The sequence below is a fragment of the Pieris napi genome, chromosome 3 (genome assembly GCF_905475465.1).
Source record: "Pieris napi chromosome 3, ilPieNapi1.2, whole genome shotgun sequence".
Lineage (NCBI taxonomy): Eukaryota > Metazoa > Arthropoda > Insecta > Lepidoptera > Pieridae > Pieris > Pieris napi.
Genome location: NC_062236.1, coordinates 655,336 through 671,841, shown reverse-complemented (window position 1 = coordinate 671,841; position 16,506 = coordinate 655,336). Strand labels below are relative to the sequence as shown.

Sequence of the window (16,506 nt, the reverse complement as noted above, 5' to 3'; positions counted from 1 at the left end):
TACATACAAAAGTATTTATGAATTCCAAAATATCTGCTATCCGTAAAGTGTATAACTGTATATGAATATGAACACTTCAGACCTGGTTCTGCTGACGGCGGACCTGCCGACGCTGCTGGGTGTTGCGTCGGGAATCTTCGTGCTGGCCGGCCTGCTGTGCTTCGTGCTGCATCTCTACACCAAGGCGCGATACCACCCCGCGCATCTGGCGGACGCGAGGCTTACCCCGCCCTGTCTATACTCACTTAATGATACGGGTAACCGATTCTATAAATGATAAGTACCTGAATTCACAAGGATTATTCAATGGATGTAAACAAATGACTCAACTCAAAATAACTGTATTGATATAGGTAATTTACATTTACTACCAGTTCGCAAGTCAAGGGCGTAGAGCGGGCAAGAAGAACTGGCAAAAAACTTTCCGACACTCTTTTTAATCGCTAAGTTTTGAGTCATACAAATTGTTCGAACACGAGCAAATCAATCCCTTGGATTATTTAAGTATTCGTCAAATTTTTAAAAAGCTTTATTGATTAATTTACGTTTAACTGGTTTGAATATATTTAGTGATAATTCCCTAATTTCGTTTGGGAGTTTGTTGAAAATCGAATACAATTTCCATATAAGAAGTGATTTATCTTCTGGAGCCTGGTTGACATCTAGAACTGAAAATTATTATCTAACAATGTTGTCATCAAAACACTTAAATATCATGCCAATACTGGGTTTTAGTTGTCCAGTAACAGGACTATATGTTAGCCTAGTGCAGATTCCCGGCGAAGCAATAATTGTATCGAGATGATAAGAAGGAAAAACAGACATAGGAATAAGCCACGCTAAGGGATTATGGGATACACACAGCTTTTGCATTTGACCTACAGGCGGCACGCTGAGCGCAACTCGCGCTTCTTCCCGGGCATCCTCTCGCAGCGGCTGCACCAGCGGGACTCTCGAGCTCGAGGGAAGTTCCCGTCGAGAGTCCCGCCGAGCGGCGTCATCCCGCGCAGGTGCGGCGCGCACGGCGGCCATCTTGTTAATCTCGCGCCACCTCAAGGCCGTAAGGGACGGCGGCGCGCACCCGCCTAAGTGCGCCGCCAAAGGTGATCCGGATGATGTATGCGGCCCCTTATTGCACGATCTCGTGGGTGCCCCTCGTTCCCCGCGTACCTGGCTGTGCTTGTTGTTAGGAGCCGGGATTTCCATTAACCGACCTGTCGCGTTTCAAAGTTACTTTATCCATGGAATTTATCGGTCAATTGCGGAGATGGGTGATGTGAAATTGAGTCTAAGTCATTTGCAATACAGGTCTTAATCTGCGTGTATCACTTACAAAGACCAGTATTAACTTTTCTAGTACAGTTGAAGTAGCATTAATCGAACGATTGCCAATATGAATTACAGCACTCCTAAAATAATGTTTTAAAAAAGAACGCCGAATTTCCAATTTTCTCCTAATTTATTGAATTTCTGTAAGATACGAGAAATATCGTATTATTACTACAAGGTTTTTGGCACCACCTAACAAGAGATGATCAAGGCGTATCATTATATCGTAATCCGGGTTTCATTTTTAGTGTAATCTATCAATCTATTTATATGATTGTAGACGGAATAAATTTAGATCTTCATGGTTATATTAAAACTCTGGAATTAGAACAGGAAACCATTAACAAAACTATATTTATATTGGCTTCCCATCTGATTTATCTGGTCATATTTTAAAGAGATGATAGCCGTCTTTTGAAAGGGAGATGCGCTAAGCTATTTCTCCATTATCATCAAGTGGTGATGATGGAGCAATAGCTGGTGATAAACGGATAAATTTAAAGGCAGGTATTCGGGGGCGGAGTCTGTTGTCGCATGTGTTGTCCCAGGTCGCTCGTTAGATGTCGCGTCTTGGTGTTAGAAGCCTTCGTGTGTGTGTGACTTATCATAGTACGTGTACTTAACTTCATTTTCTAAATTCCAATATAATTGGAAATGTATGTTATCAATTATTATATGACGGTCCCGCTCAGGTTCCTTGATGATTACGAAGCTGAAAGCGGGATTTTCTTGATGTTTAGCACCCTACATGTCTACTTGACTACATATTCACTATCACGACGAGGGTTGCCACCCTTTTTTGCAATTAAAGTAGGTTCTGCAAAAGTAAAAGCAGGTAGGTTTGCATTGCTACAAGAAAAAAGTACATAGTATCAAAGTAAAGTATAATTTATTTTTCTGTCTATATTTAAAAATATATCTCGACTCAACAATTGCACAACATCTTTAGAATCTAATCGATAAATTCCGTTTAACGAAAAATATTTACAACTAAAGAAATCACATTATACAAATTATTTTCGTGTACTTTATTGTAAAGTGTAGAGTACAATTACCTGAAATAACGTACAATACTTTATTATTAAGTACGGGTGGCAACACTAATCACGATATACCTATAATAGTATATTCCATTATACGAGTAGGTATCTCGTGTCCCAAACATGGTCTGGTATATATAAGAAGAAAACGTAAGTAAAATAAACTAAGAAGTTACGTACGTACGAAACTATTTTTATTAATATTAAAATGATAGTCACACAAATTGTCGTGGCGCGAGCAAGATGGCCCTGGATGTTTGTATCTTTCTGCTCTATCTTATAGCTTGTAAAAAGCCAGGAACTGAAGAGGTAGTGTTTTTCCTTTCAATGCAGCAACCAAAAGTAAACTTCGCAAAATATTACGCTTGTTTTCAATAAAAATGCTTCTTTCTACTTCCTGGATGAAATGGCCTCTAGAAATTACGGAATTCCGTATTAATAACAGATCATGCTTCGCGAATGTCAACAATTATTAGCTACACACATTTATATTTCAGTTTCATATTATTTTTTTATACATATTTAAGAATCGCGTTGGCTTCAGCTTCTGTGATTTGTGAAGACCACGTGTGTCGCATGTAACCGTTGCTTTTATTACATAAGCAAAACATAGAATAAGCAATTTCAAGATACAATAAGTTTTATTACTATTAAGTACTCTTCGAAAGAAGGACATTTTCGCCAGATACATTAACATTTGTTCTCGGTTTATATATTAATTATTATTTTATATTATTAAGTTTATTTATATTTTGTAAGTATTTTAAATTTATTAACTATTATAAATGTATTTCTACTTTCATCGTTTTAGTTAAATATGGGCGTAGACAGCTCTTTGTGTAAACAATAGATTCGTATCTTGTCTTTGATCAATAAAGAAATATAAACTGTGTTAAATAACGTTATATTTAACACTTATTGTTTCTAGGTTCGCGACGTCCAAGTCTAAGTTCAGTTCAAAGTAGCTCATCGTCTATTAGGAGCTACAGCGCAAAAAGATGGGAAAGAGAAAGAGAACAAAAGGAACGAAGGCAGATGAGCATGCGTCTTGCTCAGCTGCACGACAAGATGGCGGCGGGACGAGAACTGCCAAAACACGCACCCACCCCTTCGCCTAGGTCTCCTAATAATTCTACCGATGGGCTTCTGCCAGCTGTGTGTGAAATTCGTGAAGTACGTTAATTTCCCTCAGTCAACCTTTAAGTTAAATTCTGTTAAAATTTGTCAATGCTGTAACTTTCTGTTAACTGCCGAACCTATCGAAGTGTGTTCTTTGCTTTTTAAAGAAAAGGAAATTCCTGTTTTTAACAAAACTGTTAACATAAAAATAAACATATGTATTTTACCAAATACCTTACAGCTACAAAGTGCAGACCAGCTGCAAGGCGTGGATGGACCCTGCACTAGCACATCACTTTACTGACAGCAGGTTACTTCTAGCGCCATCAGATCCATGGACTCCTTATCATCAGACGGGACCCCTGCTGTAGCGTGGATGTAGTGATAGAAACTTTAGTATTAATTCGTTAACGGCTACACCGGATAAGCTCGATGGCTGAGTGAAGAAAGTCGATGTCTGTGCATTTTGACCGCTTTTATTATTTAAAGTGATCTGTGACTGAATTATAAGTGATGCAATCGGCATATATTTTCATGCCAGTTGAGCGCCTGTGACTCGTTTCGAATTTATTAAAATAACTGGATTTATATGGCGATTGATAGAGAGTGAAGACTTTTTTTACGCGGAAATTGTGATGCTAATGAGTGTTAATAGGTGAAGCACAATATCATTAAACCCCTGCCAGAAAAACACCATAGGTATAGATAGTTATAGAAATGTATCGGTGACTTGTGAATTTTATAGTTGAGGTTAAATATCTATAATTTTTTCTCCAAAAACATCAATAGTTTAGACAGTGATTTTGTGTTCATTGTGATGATCTATTTTGAATGAGGTGCTTAAAATATATTTTCTCCTTACATCAATTTAAGGAGCACAAGTCACAGATACAACGTCGTTAAATAATATTTTGTAGATAAATCGTACCGATTGTTCAAAGCTATAATTGACTACATAAGTAGTTAGGCATAATGAAATGTTTGTTATAATAATTTATATTTACACGTATTTACTTATGATTGTTAGATAAGGCTGGAGGAAGGATATAGGCTGTGTTTGATGGCTACTTAATTATCTGGCTGTATTTCGGTGGAAGAATATTATATTTCAAAAATAGTTCTAAATAAAACGCACGAAAAAATACATTGTATCTTCCTAATTGTAGCAATAACTATAATCCAACAATAACAGAATTATAAAAAAATATTAAACTTATCCATTTTTAAAACATTTACGCAATCACATTGAAGAGCATAGAAATTCCAAATCTCCGGTTATTTCTAGTTAGTCGTTAATAATAAACTCACTCAGACACGATTGAGAATAATTTTTCTTAGTATCCATAACGCTATTTTGGATGCCTGGTCAATATTAAAAATCAAATTTTATAGAACATAGACGATGAGTTGATATTTGCAGAATTCGACTTAAATTAGGAAAATATACTTTCCCATTGAATAAATAAGCCCTAAATACAGATAAACCAACGACAGACGACAGGTAAATCGTTGACTCAAGACGACGGAGTAGGTAAATGCTAGCGGTTATACGAAAGTATGAAATTCGTTTTTAATTGCTAGCTTAGATAACTAAAAATGTATAAATAGTAAATACTTATATTTGTATATGAGAGCTTGTATTAACGCGATGTAAGACACTTGTTTATAGTTTTCAAATTGTTTATTGCCAAAATAATTGTTTTTATGTTCCATAATGTTCGATATGGCTATATTAAATCGAGGCCTCAAAGCGCCTGTAAATATTATTCTACATATTATAGTACTTATTAAAGCAATGTACTAATCCTGAGCAATTGAAGGTTGGGTTTGGAATATACACATGAACAGAAAATGAAATATATCTTTCACATGGTCTCTTGTGAGCTGGAGTACCTTCGTTTGTAGCCATATTAAACATTATTAGTGACATGAATCTTTTATAGATTACATACTAGGTGTAATTTTTAAGAGTAGTATTTATGTTATTTTGTAAAGCACAAGAATGCGTACTTTTGCCAATGAAGCGAAGTTGTTAATTAATGATGGATTAGGTATTAATTGCTGTTTTAAAGATGAATATAAATTAACATGAAGTTTTATTACACCACCTTTTTTAGGCATTGCGTCAGTTTGAAATTCACCTACGCAGCAGTAACGAATTTATTAGCATACGAAAATTTAGCCTTTATACGTATATAATATATATAACTGACATCACACTAGTTAATTTATTTTCAATTGTTTAATAAAAATGCTTCAATTCAAATACAATGTATTTTGATGATGACCAACATTAAATAAGAATATATTATTTACTTTGTTACCAAAAACCTTTATAAGCAATGCAATGACCCTAGATAAATTAGTTTAATTTTTAATACTAACACTATTTTTCATTCAATATATATATTAATTAAATTATTTTATCAACTGCGTTAAAAACTTATCAGGTATATTATTCAGCTTTTTATGGGTTTAATTTAAACAAAAAATCAGTTGCATTCATTTATTAAGTGAGAGGATTACATCGAGAAGATCTTACAATGTGAAAAGTGGAATGTATAATTCAAATAGTTTAATCAACCTCTTCAATGGTGGGTCCGGATCCGCCACCAGGAGCTGCTCCGCCGGCTCCAGGCGCTCCGCCAGGGAAGCCTGGCATACCACCGGGCATGCCTCCGGGGGCTCCACCCGCACCCTGGTAAAGTTTGGTTATAATCGGGTTGCACACACCCTCCAGTTCCTTCTGCTTGTGCTCATATTCTTCCTTGTCAGCCAGCTGGTTAGCGTCCAACCATTTGATGGTGTCGTTGCATTTGTCCAAAATGATTTGCTTGTCGGAGTCTGTGATTTTGTCCTTAAGCTTCTCATCCTCCATGGTAGACTTCATGTTGAAGCAGTAAGATTCGAGCGCGTTCTTAGCCTGAATGGTTTCCTTCTGTTTCTCATCTTCGTTCCTGTACTTCTCAGCGTCGTTGACCATACGCTCGATCTCTTCTTTGGACAGACGACCCTTGTCATTGGTGATCGTGATCTTGTTCTCCTTGTTGGTAGATTTTTCGACAGCCGATACGTTAAGGATACCGTTGGCGTCAATGTCGAAAGTAACTTCGATTTGTGGGACACCTCGGGGCGCTGGGGGAATACCAGTGAGCTCAAATTTACCGAGAAGGTTGTTGTCTCGGGTCATGGCACGCTCACCCTCAAATACTTGAATAAGCACACCGGGTTGGTTGTCGGAATAGGTCGTGAAGGTCTGGGTTTGCTTGGTGGGGATGGTCGTGTTACGCTTAATCAAGGTGGTCATGACACCGCCTGCAGTCTCGATACCGAGGGACAGCGGGGTCACATCCAACAGGAGCAGATCCTGTACTTCTTCAGACTTATCACCGTGCAAGATGGCGGCCTGAACGGCCGCTCCGTAGGCTACGGCCTCGTCAGGGTTGATGGACTTGTTCAACTCCTTGCCGTTGAAGAAGTCTTGAAGGAGCTTCTGCACTCTTGGGATACGAGTGGAACCTCCGACGAGGACAATGTCGTGCACTTGGGCCTTGTCCATCTTGGCGTCACGGAGGGACTTCTCTACAGGCTCCATGGTAGATCTAAATAAGTCGGCGTTCAGTTCTTCGAAACGCGCCCGGGTGATGGATGTGTAGTAATCAATACCCTCAAACAGAGAGTCGATTTCAATACTAGCCTGTGTCGACGAGGAAAGAGTCCTCTTCGCGCGCTCACAAGCTGTCCTCAACCTACGCAGGGCCCTCTTGTGGGAGGAAATGTCCTTTTTGTACTTCCGCTTGAACTCCTGTACAAAGTGGTTGACCATGCGGTTGTCAAAGTCCTCACCTCCCAAGTGAGTGTCTCCAGCAGTGGACTTCACTTCAAAGATACCATCCTCGATGGTCAGGATAGATACATCAAAAGTACCACCGCCAAGATCGAAAATAAGGACGTTACGTTCTCCACCTCCTTTCTTGTCAAGACCATATGCAATCGCAGCAGCAGTTGGTTCATTGATGATTCGGAGAACGTTCAGACCAGAGATTGTACCAGAATCTTTTGTGGCCTGTCTTTGGGAGTCATTAAAGTATGCTGGCACTGTAATTACTGCATTCTGCACCGTTTTGCCAAGGTAAACTTCAGCTGTTTCTTTCATTTTTGTTAATACCATTGAACTGACTTCCTCTGGGAAGAATGTTTTGTCTTCACCCTTGTATGCAACCTTGATCTTTGGTTTTCCACCATCACTGATTACCTCAAACGGCCAGTGTTTCATGTCAGCCTGAACTGTGGCATCTTCGAACTTACGCCCGATGAGACGTTTGGCATCTGCAACAAAGAAATAATGATATAGAATGGAACAGTTACAATACACTCATTAGTAACGATATTTTGTATTACATCAGATTATTTTTATCATTCAATATTTTCAGAGACTCTAGTCTAGTATATTGGGTATCATCATAAATGTTCTTTATCAAGGAAATTTTTTCAGTTCAAAACTGAAGGCTTAGAGAAATAATTGTTTGTCCATTTTAATGTTATAAACATAGTTCAATGTCATCTATTAATTAAAAAGAATAACTAGTGAAACAGCACTGGGAAAAAACCACGTGTTCTATAATTGAAAGTGTGGTGAATACGCCGCTACCGGTGTAGAAATTGACAAAAAATTATAACCTATAAATGTTAACTCACCAAAGATGGTGTTGTTTGGGTTCAGGGCCACCTGGTTCTTGGCGGCATCTCCGATGAGACGTTCGGTGTCTGTGAAGGCAACATATGAAGGTGTTGTCCTGTTGCCCTGATCGTTGGCGATGATCTCCACCTTACCGTACTGGAACACGCCCACGCACGAGTATGTGGTACCCAAGTCAATACCTACCGCTGGTGTTTTAGTAGTCATCTAGAACAAAAGAATTATCCAGTAAGTTACGTCATAACTGCAACAACGCCGGCCATAACAAAAAATCGATAAGTTGCGAAGGTTCCAGAATGTAATCAGATAATACAATTAACAAATAACCACTTAGGAGCACAAAACCTTTAAACAAGGTCATTAAATAAGCACAAAGGCGTCATACATAGAAAAAAAAAACACGTGGAAGATAAAAATTAAACACCACGCTACAGAGTTATATCTCAAGTTATTTAAAATTGAGATTTTAAATAACTTGATTAATATGAAATTACATTCAACTCAAGCACGATAGGATATCGAAAATTAATGGAAAAAATTAGTCATCAAAACCATGGAGTTGGATGGTACTTCCGCTGGAATTTTATCAGTCAGGAAAGTTTCTAAATGAATTCAGAATAAATTATTAAACTACGAAATCTACAACTATTGATTTCAAAAGGGAAATTAATTTGTACTTACTGCGTATAGTTTGTTTCTATCACTTCAAAAGAATTATCAAGCAAGATCTCTTAGCAAACGTGCGCGATTGTCGGCCTCTTTTCTTGAAATAAGATGGCGTTCAACGTTGAACAAGTATTTTATATCCATGCGCGTAATCACTCGACGTCACTGGGATTTTCTGGAATATTCCTTAGAATACACCAATCAACAAACAGGACCATCGGCGCCAAGCAATTTCATTGGCTATCAAATAGCGTTGTCACTTTAGCCAACCTTAAGGTATAAAACTTTGTGAGGCAATAATGATGTCTGTATTTACATCGATATATTTCGTTTTACTAATGTAGGTACAAATTACAATACCTAGAGACGATGAGAACTTGGATCACGTGGCCGTTCACCAACCAGATGTACCGATCAAGTGAAATACTAATCGTCCTCAAAACTGTACAGTGTACACTAAGTACTAACATAAGAGAGGCGCTGCACAGAAACCGGTGAAAACAGATAGTCCGCTCCAGATGCTTCCTTGCTGACCACGACGCTCAGACATGAGCTGCCGATTAAAGAGAGAGATTTCATTTTGAAAATACAAAAATTTTAAATATCGAGTTTCTCGTAAAATTAAAACCAGCATACAAAAAGTAACCAGTAACAAAAGTACTTATTAATGGCTTTTCAAATATTTAGTAAGATTTGGATCTGTCTACAATTTATTTCAATTGTTATTTGAGTAATAATATATAAAAAAAAAGTAAAAATTATTTATCGATAAAGATTGTAAATCACTATAGCTTAACAGACCTTTAAAATATTATAGTCTGTCATAAATATTTTGAACGCGGCAACTTCAAACTTGAAAATACATTTAATAATATTGAGAAAATGAATTGTCTAAATTATCAAAATGCACAATTTGATATTGTTTTGTTAACTTAAGGACTTAGGGTATCATTTATTTCTAAGCTTATAGTATTATCTAAAAGATATAGATTTAGATATACCTATAAGAAATTGGGTCACTGCACCTGCGTCCTACAGCAAATCGATATCGTTCACGTCATGCATTATGACTCAGTTATACTTATTTAAGACTCGCATTTATGTTAAAGCTATGTTGATATGATATTTATGAACACAGCTTTGATTCCTGTAAAAAACACTAGTAATTATTTACTTTTTATAGACAAATATTTATTAATGGAAGCCATGAATTTAGAATAGTCATGTAACATACCAACATGGATATAAATAGTTTGTAGTTTTATTTTAATAGTACATATATACATAGACAGATTTAGAATACATAGATAGATTTAGAATACATATATATGTTGCTTGTAATCTAATATGGTTGAACGAAGATTTGATATTATTTAATTAAATGTTATTAATATTTATATATAAATTTTACTACAATGGGCCATTAAAAAATCTAAAGACCACTATATTAGGTACCACATTTTTCAATAATGCCAGGACAAACAAAAACTAAGTTAAACATTAAAAATCTTTATTTAAACAATCCAGTATAAATATTTTAAACTATAACTAAATAGTAGTACACATTTAATTAAAACTTAAAGCAATATGTCGATGAAAGCATGCACTCCAATAATACTGGCGGCGTAAGGGACCAACATAAATCCAAATTTTTAATAAGAATATTATCATAAATGAGTTTTTGTATCTATGGTCATCTTTAACCAGAGACCCTATCGACTGAATGGATCAATCTCATATGTGAATAAATGTAGTCTATTAAAATTCTTGATAAGATTCTGGGACAGAACATTCTTTAAGTACTTTGATACATAAAATATGTTACAATTTCAAAATTGTTATGGTTCTACTGAAGGTTTTTAGACAGCAACATCTCTGTGACTATGTTGAATTCCAGGCATAAACAATTGTTTGGGTTGACCGGACTGATCAGCTTTTTATCTTAAAAACATTCACTTATTAAAACACTAAACTTGACCCAGAATAGCAAATAAACTTTTATAAATATAGTAGATAGACAATATAAATAAAAGACATCATTGTGCAATAGACTTTTTAGACAATAACAACCAGTTCTCATCTTTAGGTAATTAAGTAAACAAACATAAAACGCATACCCAAAAACTCAACACTATTAAAATAAATAAAATATAAAAACAACACTTCACTTACAAAACTAATTTATATTGGATTTTGACATTCCAGATAGATTAGCCGTGCCCTTCTTTAGTTCCACAAATTAAACAGCCAAACATTAATATAAAAGTTAGGAGTTAAGAAACATGACACATTATTGTACACACCTATAAATATATTCATAAAAAATAATTCAGTCTAATTACAGAAATTTGGCTGAAGTACTCATTCGTCTCCATCGATACAATTCTCTTTAACCAAATATAAAAAGTTAAAACTTATTTATTTTTTATGAATAATTTTTTGGATAAATTTTTCTAAAGCGCTCTTATACAACTAGCTTTGTTTATAAAATCTCATGAGATTCTAAAGTAACTCTGATACATGGCCCCGAGTGACGTGGAGATAAACCAAGCGAAGCAGCACCACCAGGTGCTGAAGCCTAGTACTCCACGGTACACTTCTGTTGTGAATATCTGAAACAAAACTTGTGTAAATATAAGGCCAGCTACACACTCGCGGATCAATAGTGCTTCAGATAATAAGTTCATCCCAGCCTGAGATCTAAGGAACATATGGGATTAAGATTGGTACGTTAAAACCTAAAACAACCTAATTTTATTGTGAAAATTTACATCTAACTCATATTGCATCCTACATATCATAAAATGGCCAACCCTTGATTAAAAAATATAATATGAAAACATTTGACGATTTAAAGACATGAAAATACATTTCATGAAATGATAAATTCTATCATCAGTTTATAAAGCAAACTCCCTTTTGTTAGTAACAAATATCGGAAAACCTGCATACTTGTATTTTCTTGGGGTTACATTGTGCTAGATCAAGTCCCTAGTAAGAGACTCCAAGTAACAAAGTTTAAATTTCAGAGACAAGTTAGTTATGGTACTGTTCAACAACTGCCCAAGAAATAGCTGTACGGCCAGTGTAAAGAATAGCTCCAGTGCCATCATCCGCACAGCCATAAATGTTGCTAAGATGATGCACAAGAAACAGTCGTGAATAGGACACAACTATATTTATTTTGTTATTAAAAAAAAGTTATTTACTGCAAATGCTTGTTAACTACTGAAAGGATGGTGATGAAGCTTAGACCTATCCCCAAATGGCAATAGATATAACTTTTAGAAATTTATAGACTAACTTACAAGGTTAAGGTAAATAAGTCCTCAATTTTCTTTTTAAAAACAAACAAACCATTTTTAAATTCTCCCATGCCATTTGAAATTGCTCCATACTATCGCTAGGCATTGTCCGGACTACCGGTTCTAAGTCCATCCCAGTCCACGTGAACCCACCCAGTGTTTTATACATCAGTGCAAGGTTTGCACACATCACCACGGGGCACAGATATTGGAGGGCCACTACGCATAGATAGTAGAACACTGATGCTATCTGAAATATTAAAATTATTAATAATTAAGAGGCGTTGACTAACTATTTATTCATAGAGTTCATGCTTATAAAACTTGTTTATAAACATCCTGATGACTGTTCTACACTTAAATCAAAGATAATAAAAAGATTTATATTCAAATAAAAATAATATTGGTTGTTTGTAAAGTAGGTTTACGATCGAGATGTTTACGTGATAACGTCTTATTGGTGATATAAGTTTTTGGGAAGTTAGGAATTAATGAAGATAACAATTTTTTCAAATTTTAAATTACATCTATCGTTTTATTCACACTTTTGATGATAAATTTCGGGTGTAAAATGACAAGTTTACTTATTCGACTATGATATACATTTTTCTTCATACATTCACGGAATGACTGGCAGCGCTCGAGATGAGACGGGAGATCGGTCCGTCTCTCTCTCGTTATACCTGCGATCGCGCTCGTGAGGTTTTGATGTGACACAAGTTTCTGAACATGTCACCCGACTAAAACGATTTTAAAGACGATATCACGTCAAAAACATAAATATTTTGGTAGTTATATTTTCCTGTTTATAAAACAGAGTATAATTTTATACCTTCTTCTGAAGCTCTATGTTAGTGATACGTCCAGCCTCCTTCTTCTGAGCGTCAAGTTTTCTCTGCGCCATATCTAAGTAAGCCTGGAGCTGACGCGGCATCAGAATTACTCGGAGTACCATTGTGATGATTACCAGAATCAGACGCATGGAGTCGAATTGAGCAGATGTCATGCTGGAAATTGATTATTTGACTTTTATATTATAAATGAAATCAAGGCAAAATTAAACTTTTTTTCTAAATCTGACCTGAACATATTTATTTTTTATTTTTTAAAAAGCTAGTCTGATTTATCTTCTAAAAAACATAATTTACATGTTTTAAAAAGTACTTACAGCGGTTCAGTCATGCCACTGAACACACGGACAGTTAAATAGTGCCGAGTAACAGGCCTCACCCACATAAGAGCAAGGATAAATGGCATTGCAAAGTTCACATTTAAAAGCAGGGCAGCCACTTTATTATCTCCATAAACCCTATAAAAAAGATACATTTAATTAATATTTAAAACTAAAATACATAACAGAAACTATAACAAAAAAATAAACCACTGTACTTTCACATATACTTCCCAGACTTATTTAAGTTACAGTTAGCTCATACTATATTTATTATTTCTAATATATATATTTTATTTTTGTCACTGTTAAAAAACTCCTAAGAAAACCCCAAGTATTTTAGTGGATAATGTGTAAATGTATATGGGACATGTGTTTGTGTGTGTACGTAATATGTATTTAAAAAAATTATAAAAGTGATAATTAAGATGAAACTAGATTCACCTTATTGAATCCCAATTCATTCTGGCAACTCTTAAGCCAGGAAATGTAAATAGAGTACCAATAAGGGCAGCCCAAATTGCCAATGATAACTTTAAAATTAGTTTTGATGCTGGACCACTGAAATTAAAAAAAAAGTAAAATAATGTTTCAATTGGTACATTGCATTAAATTATAGAAACATCTACACTTCATGTGTATTAATACTTATAAGCTAAAATGTTAAATAAGTAAGGATAAGACTGAAACAGAAACAGATATTTACAGAAGTTAAAACAATCAACTATAATGTATGTACAAATATAAATAAAATCTTACACAGAACTTAGCCCTTGGTTCTCCAGGAATTTTGAAGCATTTTCATAAAAGCTATCATAAGCTGGATCAACACCAACCTCTAAATTGCTCTCATCCACAATCAGCATCATCATAGCGACAAGAAGGAATACACAGAAAGCTACAATGCATATAGACCTTTCACTGATAGACTCATCACTAGTGAAGTACTGTTTAGTCAGCGAGAGTAATATTTTACTGTATATTCATTAAGGATGGGTATAAAAAGACTTTGTATAAGCTTAACAAGTATTGGTAAATGCTGGAAGGTTATGGCCATTTGTCACCAAAAAGTACTAGGTAAGTAGCAAAATTCTTAACATATTACTCTGATATGTAAAACTAAATTTCTTTTTAAGTTAAGATTTTATTTAGAATCATAGATGTCGAATTAAAAGGATACAATGAAAAGAGGACCACCAAGAGGCACCACACCATACTCAAATTAAATTCATCTTTAAGATGAAATATCCAGGTGTAAATCTAAAAATAAAGGTCATTATTAGATTAGCTTAGCTTAGTAATACTTATGAGAAATGATATAAATTGTTCACCTCTGACATTATATAAACTATGCTAGAATATAATGAAAAATCCACTATCCAAATATAGTCTGTATAGAACCGGAGATGTACAAGGTCTAATGCTGTTACTGGAGCTGTCTCCAACTGTATATCTAAGCTTCTAGGAACATGAAATGTTTCAGGTTTTCCATTAAGTTCATTTTTACCACCCTTCTTGGCTTTCGGTTTTTCTTTTGGAACTCCCGCCAAACTCTTTAATTCACTATTATCAGGATACAGGTATCGATATAAACCTTGCGAACATAATAACCATCTTGCAAAGGAATAATTGCCAAGCTTTTGTATGATTGAAACCATTATAAGTGTTATAACGAGTTGAGCTCCTAGGAGCGCCTGAAAATAGAAAAATTTCATAATAACATGAATTAATAGAAATTTTATATCAATATAAAAACACGCAACGAACCATGATGATCCTATATTAAAGTTCACTTATTTCTCCTAAAGACATAATTTAAGTTCTAAATTAATATAATCCGGTCCGAGGCTAACCTAAATTAATAAATTGATAATTCTCCGAAATAAAAATATACATGCAGATTACAGAGTACAGATTTCTATAGACTATACTTATAGTATAGTAAATGTAGGCTAAGATTTTGAAACGAGACTTAGCACGAACTTGACTCCCGTACGACAAAAGCGTATAGTGTATACGTTTTTGACATACGGGACTCACACCTAGCGCTGTCTCAGTTATTAAGTTAAATTTGAGAATAGTAGTTTTTTTCTAGCACTTTAAGTCAATAAAACAGATTAGCATCCAGACTTACATTTACGACTAGGTAACGACTGGGAGGGTGAAATTAAAAAAAGGGAACTTACTGTTAAGTCTTATTCCCGTCAAAAATGTATTAGATTTTGACAGATCATGGTATGGGCTCGCTGTATAATGTATATATGTAAAAGAAAACTTGATTGAATTGATAACCTCCTCTCTTCCTTTTTTTATGCCGGTGTGAAATGATAGTTAATCAAAAACTCTCAGGTCATAAAGAAAAAAATTAAAGTAAAGTAGTATATCAAGGTATTTGTGGTCTTAGAGATTTATTCCCCTTGCATACATATTTAGGTCATATGAAGGTACAATTTATTAATATAGATAACATTTTATCACTAATTCATTATTTAAATGTTCATACGTATGTTTATACGTCAGTTAAAATTAGATTGTTAATTAGTTTATAAGGATAAGAATTGGAAATAAAAACATAGCTCTAATGGGGCGTTCCCACGGAGCGTTAATCACGACAGTCAACTACGCTAGTCAACTGTCGTTCGTGACACTCACGAAAGTGTGAATTGATGAAACGTTCACATGGTTGGGGGATTTCGTGCCGTTCACGCTTCGTGTTTCGACTTAGTCATTATCGAAAATCCATATTCCTCCGGTACTATTCGCTATTAGACAGTATTCCTCCAAACTTGGATCATATAACACCTTTTCCATAGAATATAACTCCAAAAAACGCGTAGTTTCACTGTCGTTAAACTTAATTCCACGTTGTTGTGACGACATCTTGGCTTCACGAACAGTATATCACGACTGAAAATCAAACACGTTTGATCTATCCACGCTTGTGTCGTGCGCCGTTCCTCACGAAAGCAAATTTAACGCCTATGCGTTCACACAGAAGTGTATTTCACGAAAGCGTGGTTGACTGTCGTGATTAACGCCTCGTGGGAACGCCCCTTAATAGTCAAAAACGTATTGGATTTTAATTTACGGGGTTCATAGTTTTTCTTAATTTCGCCTATAGAGTAGGCACAGGGTATTTATTACACAGAAAATTGGCAACACTGCGGAAACTGCGTT

At 35.3% G+C, this 16,506-nt stretch overlaps 3 protein-coding genes across 5 annotated transcripts in view; 1 reads left to right on the top strand and 2 right to left on the bottom strand.

The window, feature by feature from the left end:
* Positions 1 to 5,575, top strand: part of LOC125063192 — a 32,772-nt gene extending 27,197 nt beyond the window's left edge. Inside the window, exons 5-8 of one of the 3 annotated variants that reach the window (XM_047669491.1) lie at positions 81 to 257; positions 885 to 1,010; positions 3,298 to 3,542; positions 3,730 to 5,575. In XM_047669491.1, coding sequence (XP_047525447.1) covers positions 81 to 257; positions 885 to 1,010; positions 3,298 to 3,542; positions 3,730 to 3,792 — 611 coding nt within the window. In that variant the 3' untranslated portion in view covers positions 3,793 to 5,575. Of the gene's footprint in view, positions 1 to 80; positions 258 to 884; positions 1,104 to 3,297; positions 3,543 to 3,729 lie in introns of all 3 variants that reach the window. The other 2 variants (XM_047669490.1, XM_047669492.1) reach the window with 2 other exon arrangements.
* Positions 5,576 to 5,980: 405 nt separating this feature from the next.
* LOC125063181 (heat shock 70 kDa protein cognate 4) lies at positions 5,981 to 9,024 on the bottom strand. Its single transcript, XM_047669477.1, has 3 exons — positions 8,869 to 9,024; positions 8,187 to 8,394; positions 5,981 to 7,817 (listed from the first exon to the last, which is right to left on the bottom strand). The coding sequence occupies exons 2-3, from the start codon at positions 8,392 to 8,394 to the stop codon at positions 6,064 to 6,066; spliced, it is 1,962 nt and encodes a 653-aa protein (XP_047525433.1). The 5' UTR covers positions 8,869 to 9,024; the 3' UTR covers positions 5,981 to 6,063.
* A 1,325-nt stretch (positions 9,025 to 10,349) lies between these two features.
* On the bottom strand, positions 10,350 to 15,259 carry LOC125063185 (transmembrane protein 161B). Its single transcript, XM_047669483.1, has 9 exons — positions 15,097 to 15,259; positions 14,661 to 15,023; positions 14,510 to 14,589; positions 14,089 to 14,304; positions 13,774 to 13,890; positions 13,327 to 13,467; positions 12,991 to 13,165; positions 12,211 to 12,408; positions 10,350 to 11,465 (listed from the first exon to the last, which is right to left on the bottom strand). The coding sequence occupies exons 1-9, from the start codon at positions 15,097 to 15,099 to the stop codon at positions 11,346 to 11,348; spliced, it is 1,413 nt and encodes a 470-aa protein (XP_047525439.1). The 5' UTR covers positions 15,100 to 15,259; the 3' UTR covers positions 10,350 to 11,345.
* Between the last annotated feature and the right edge of the window lie 1,247 nt (positions 15,260 to 16,506).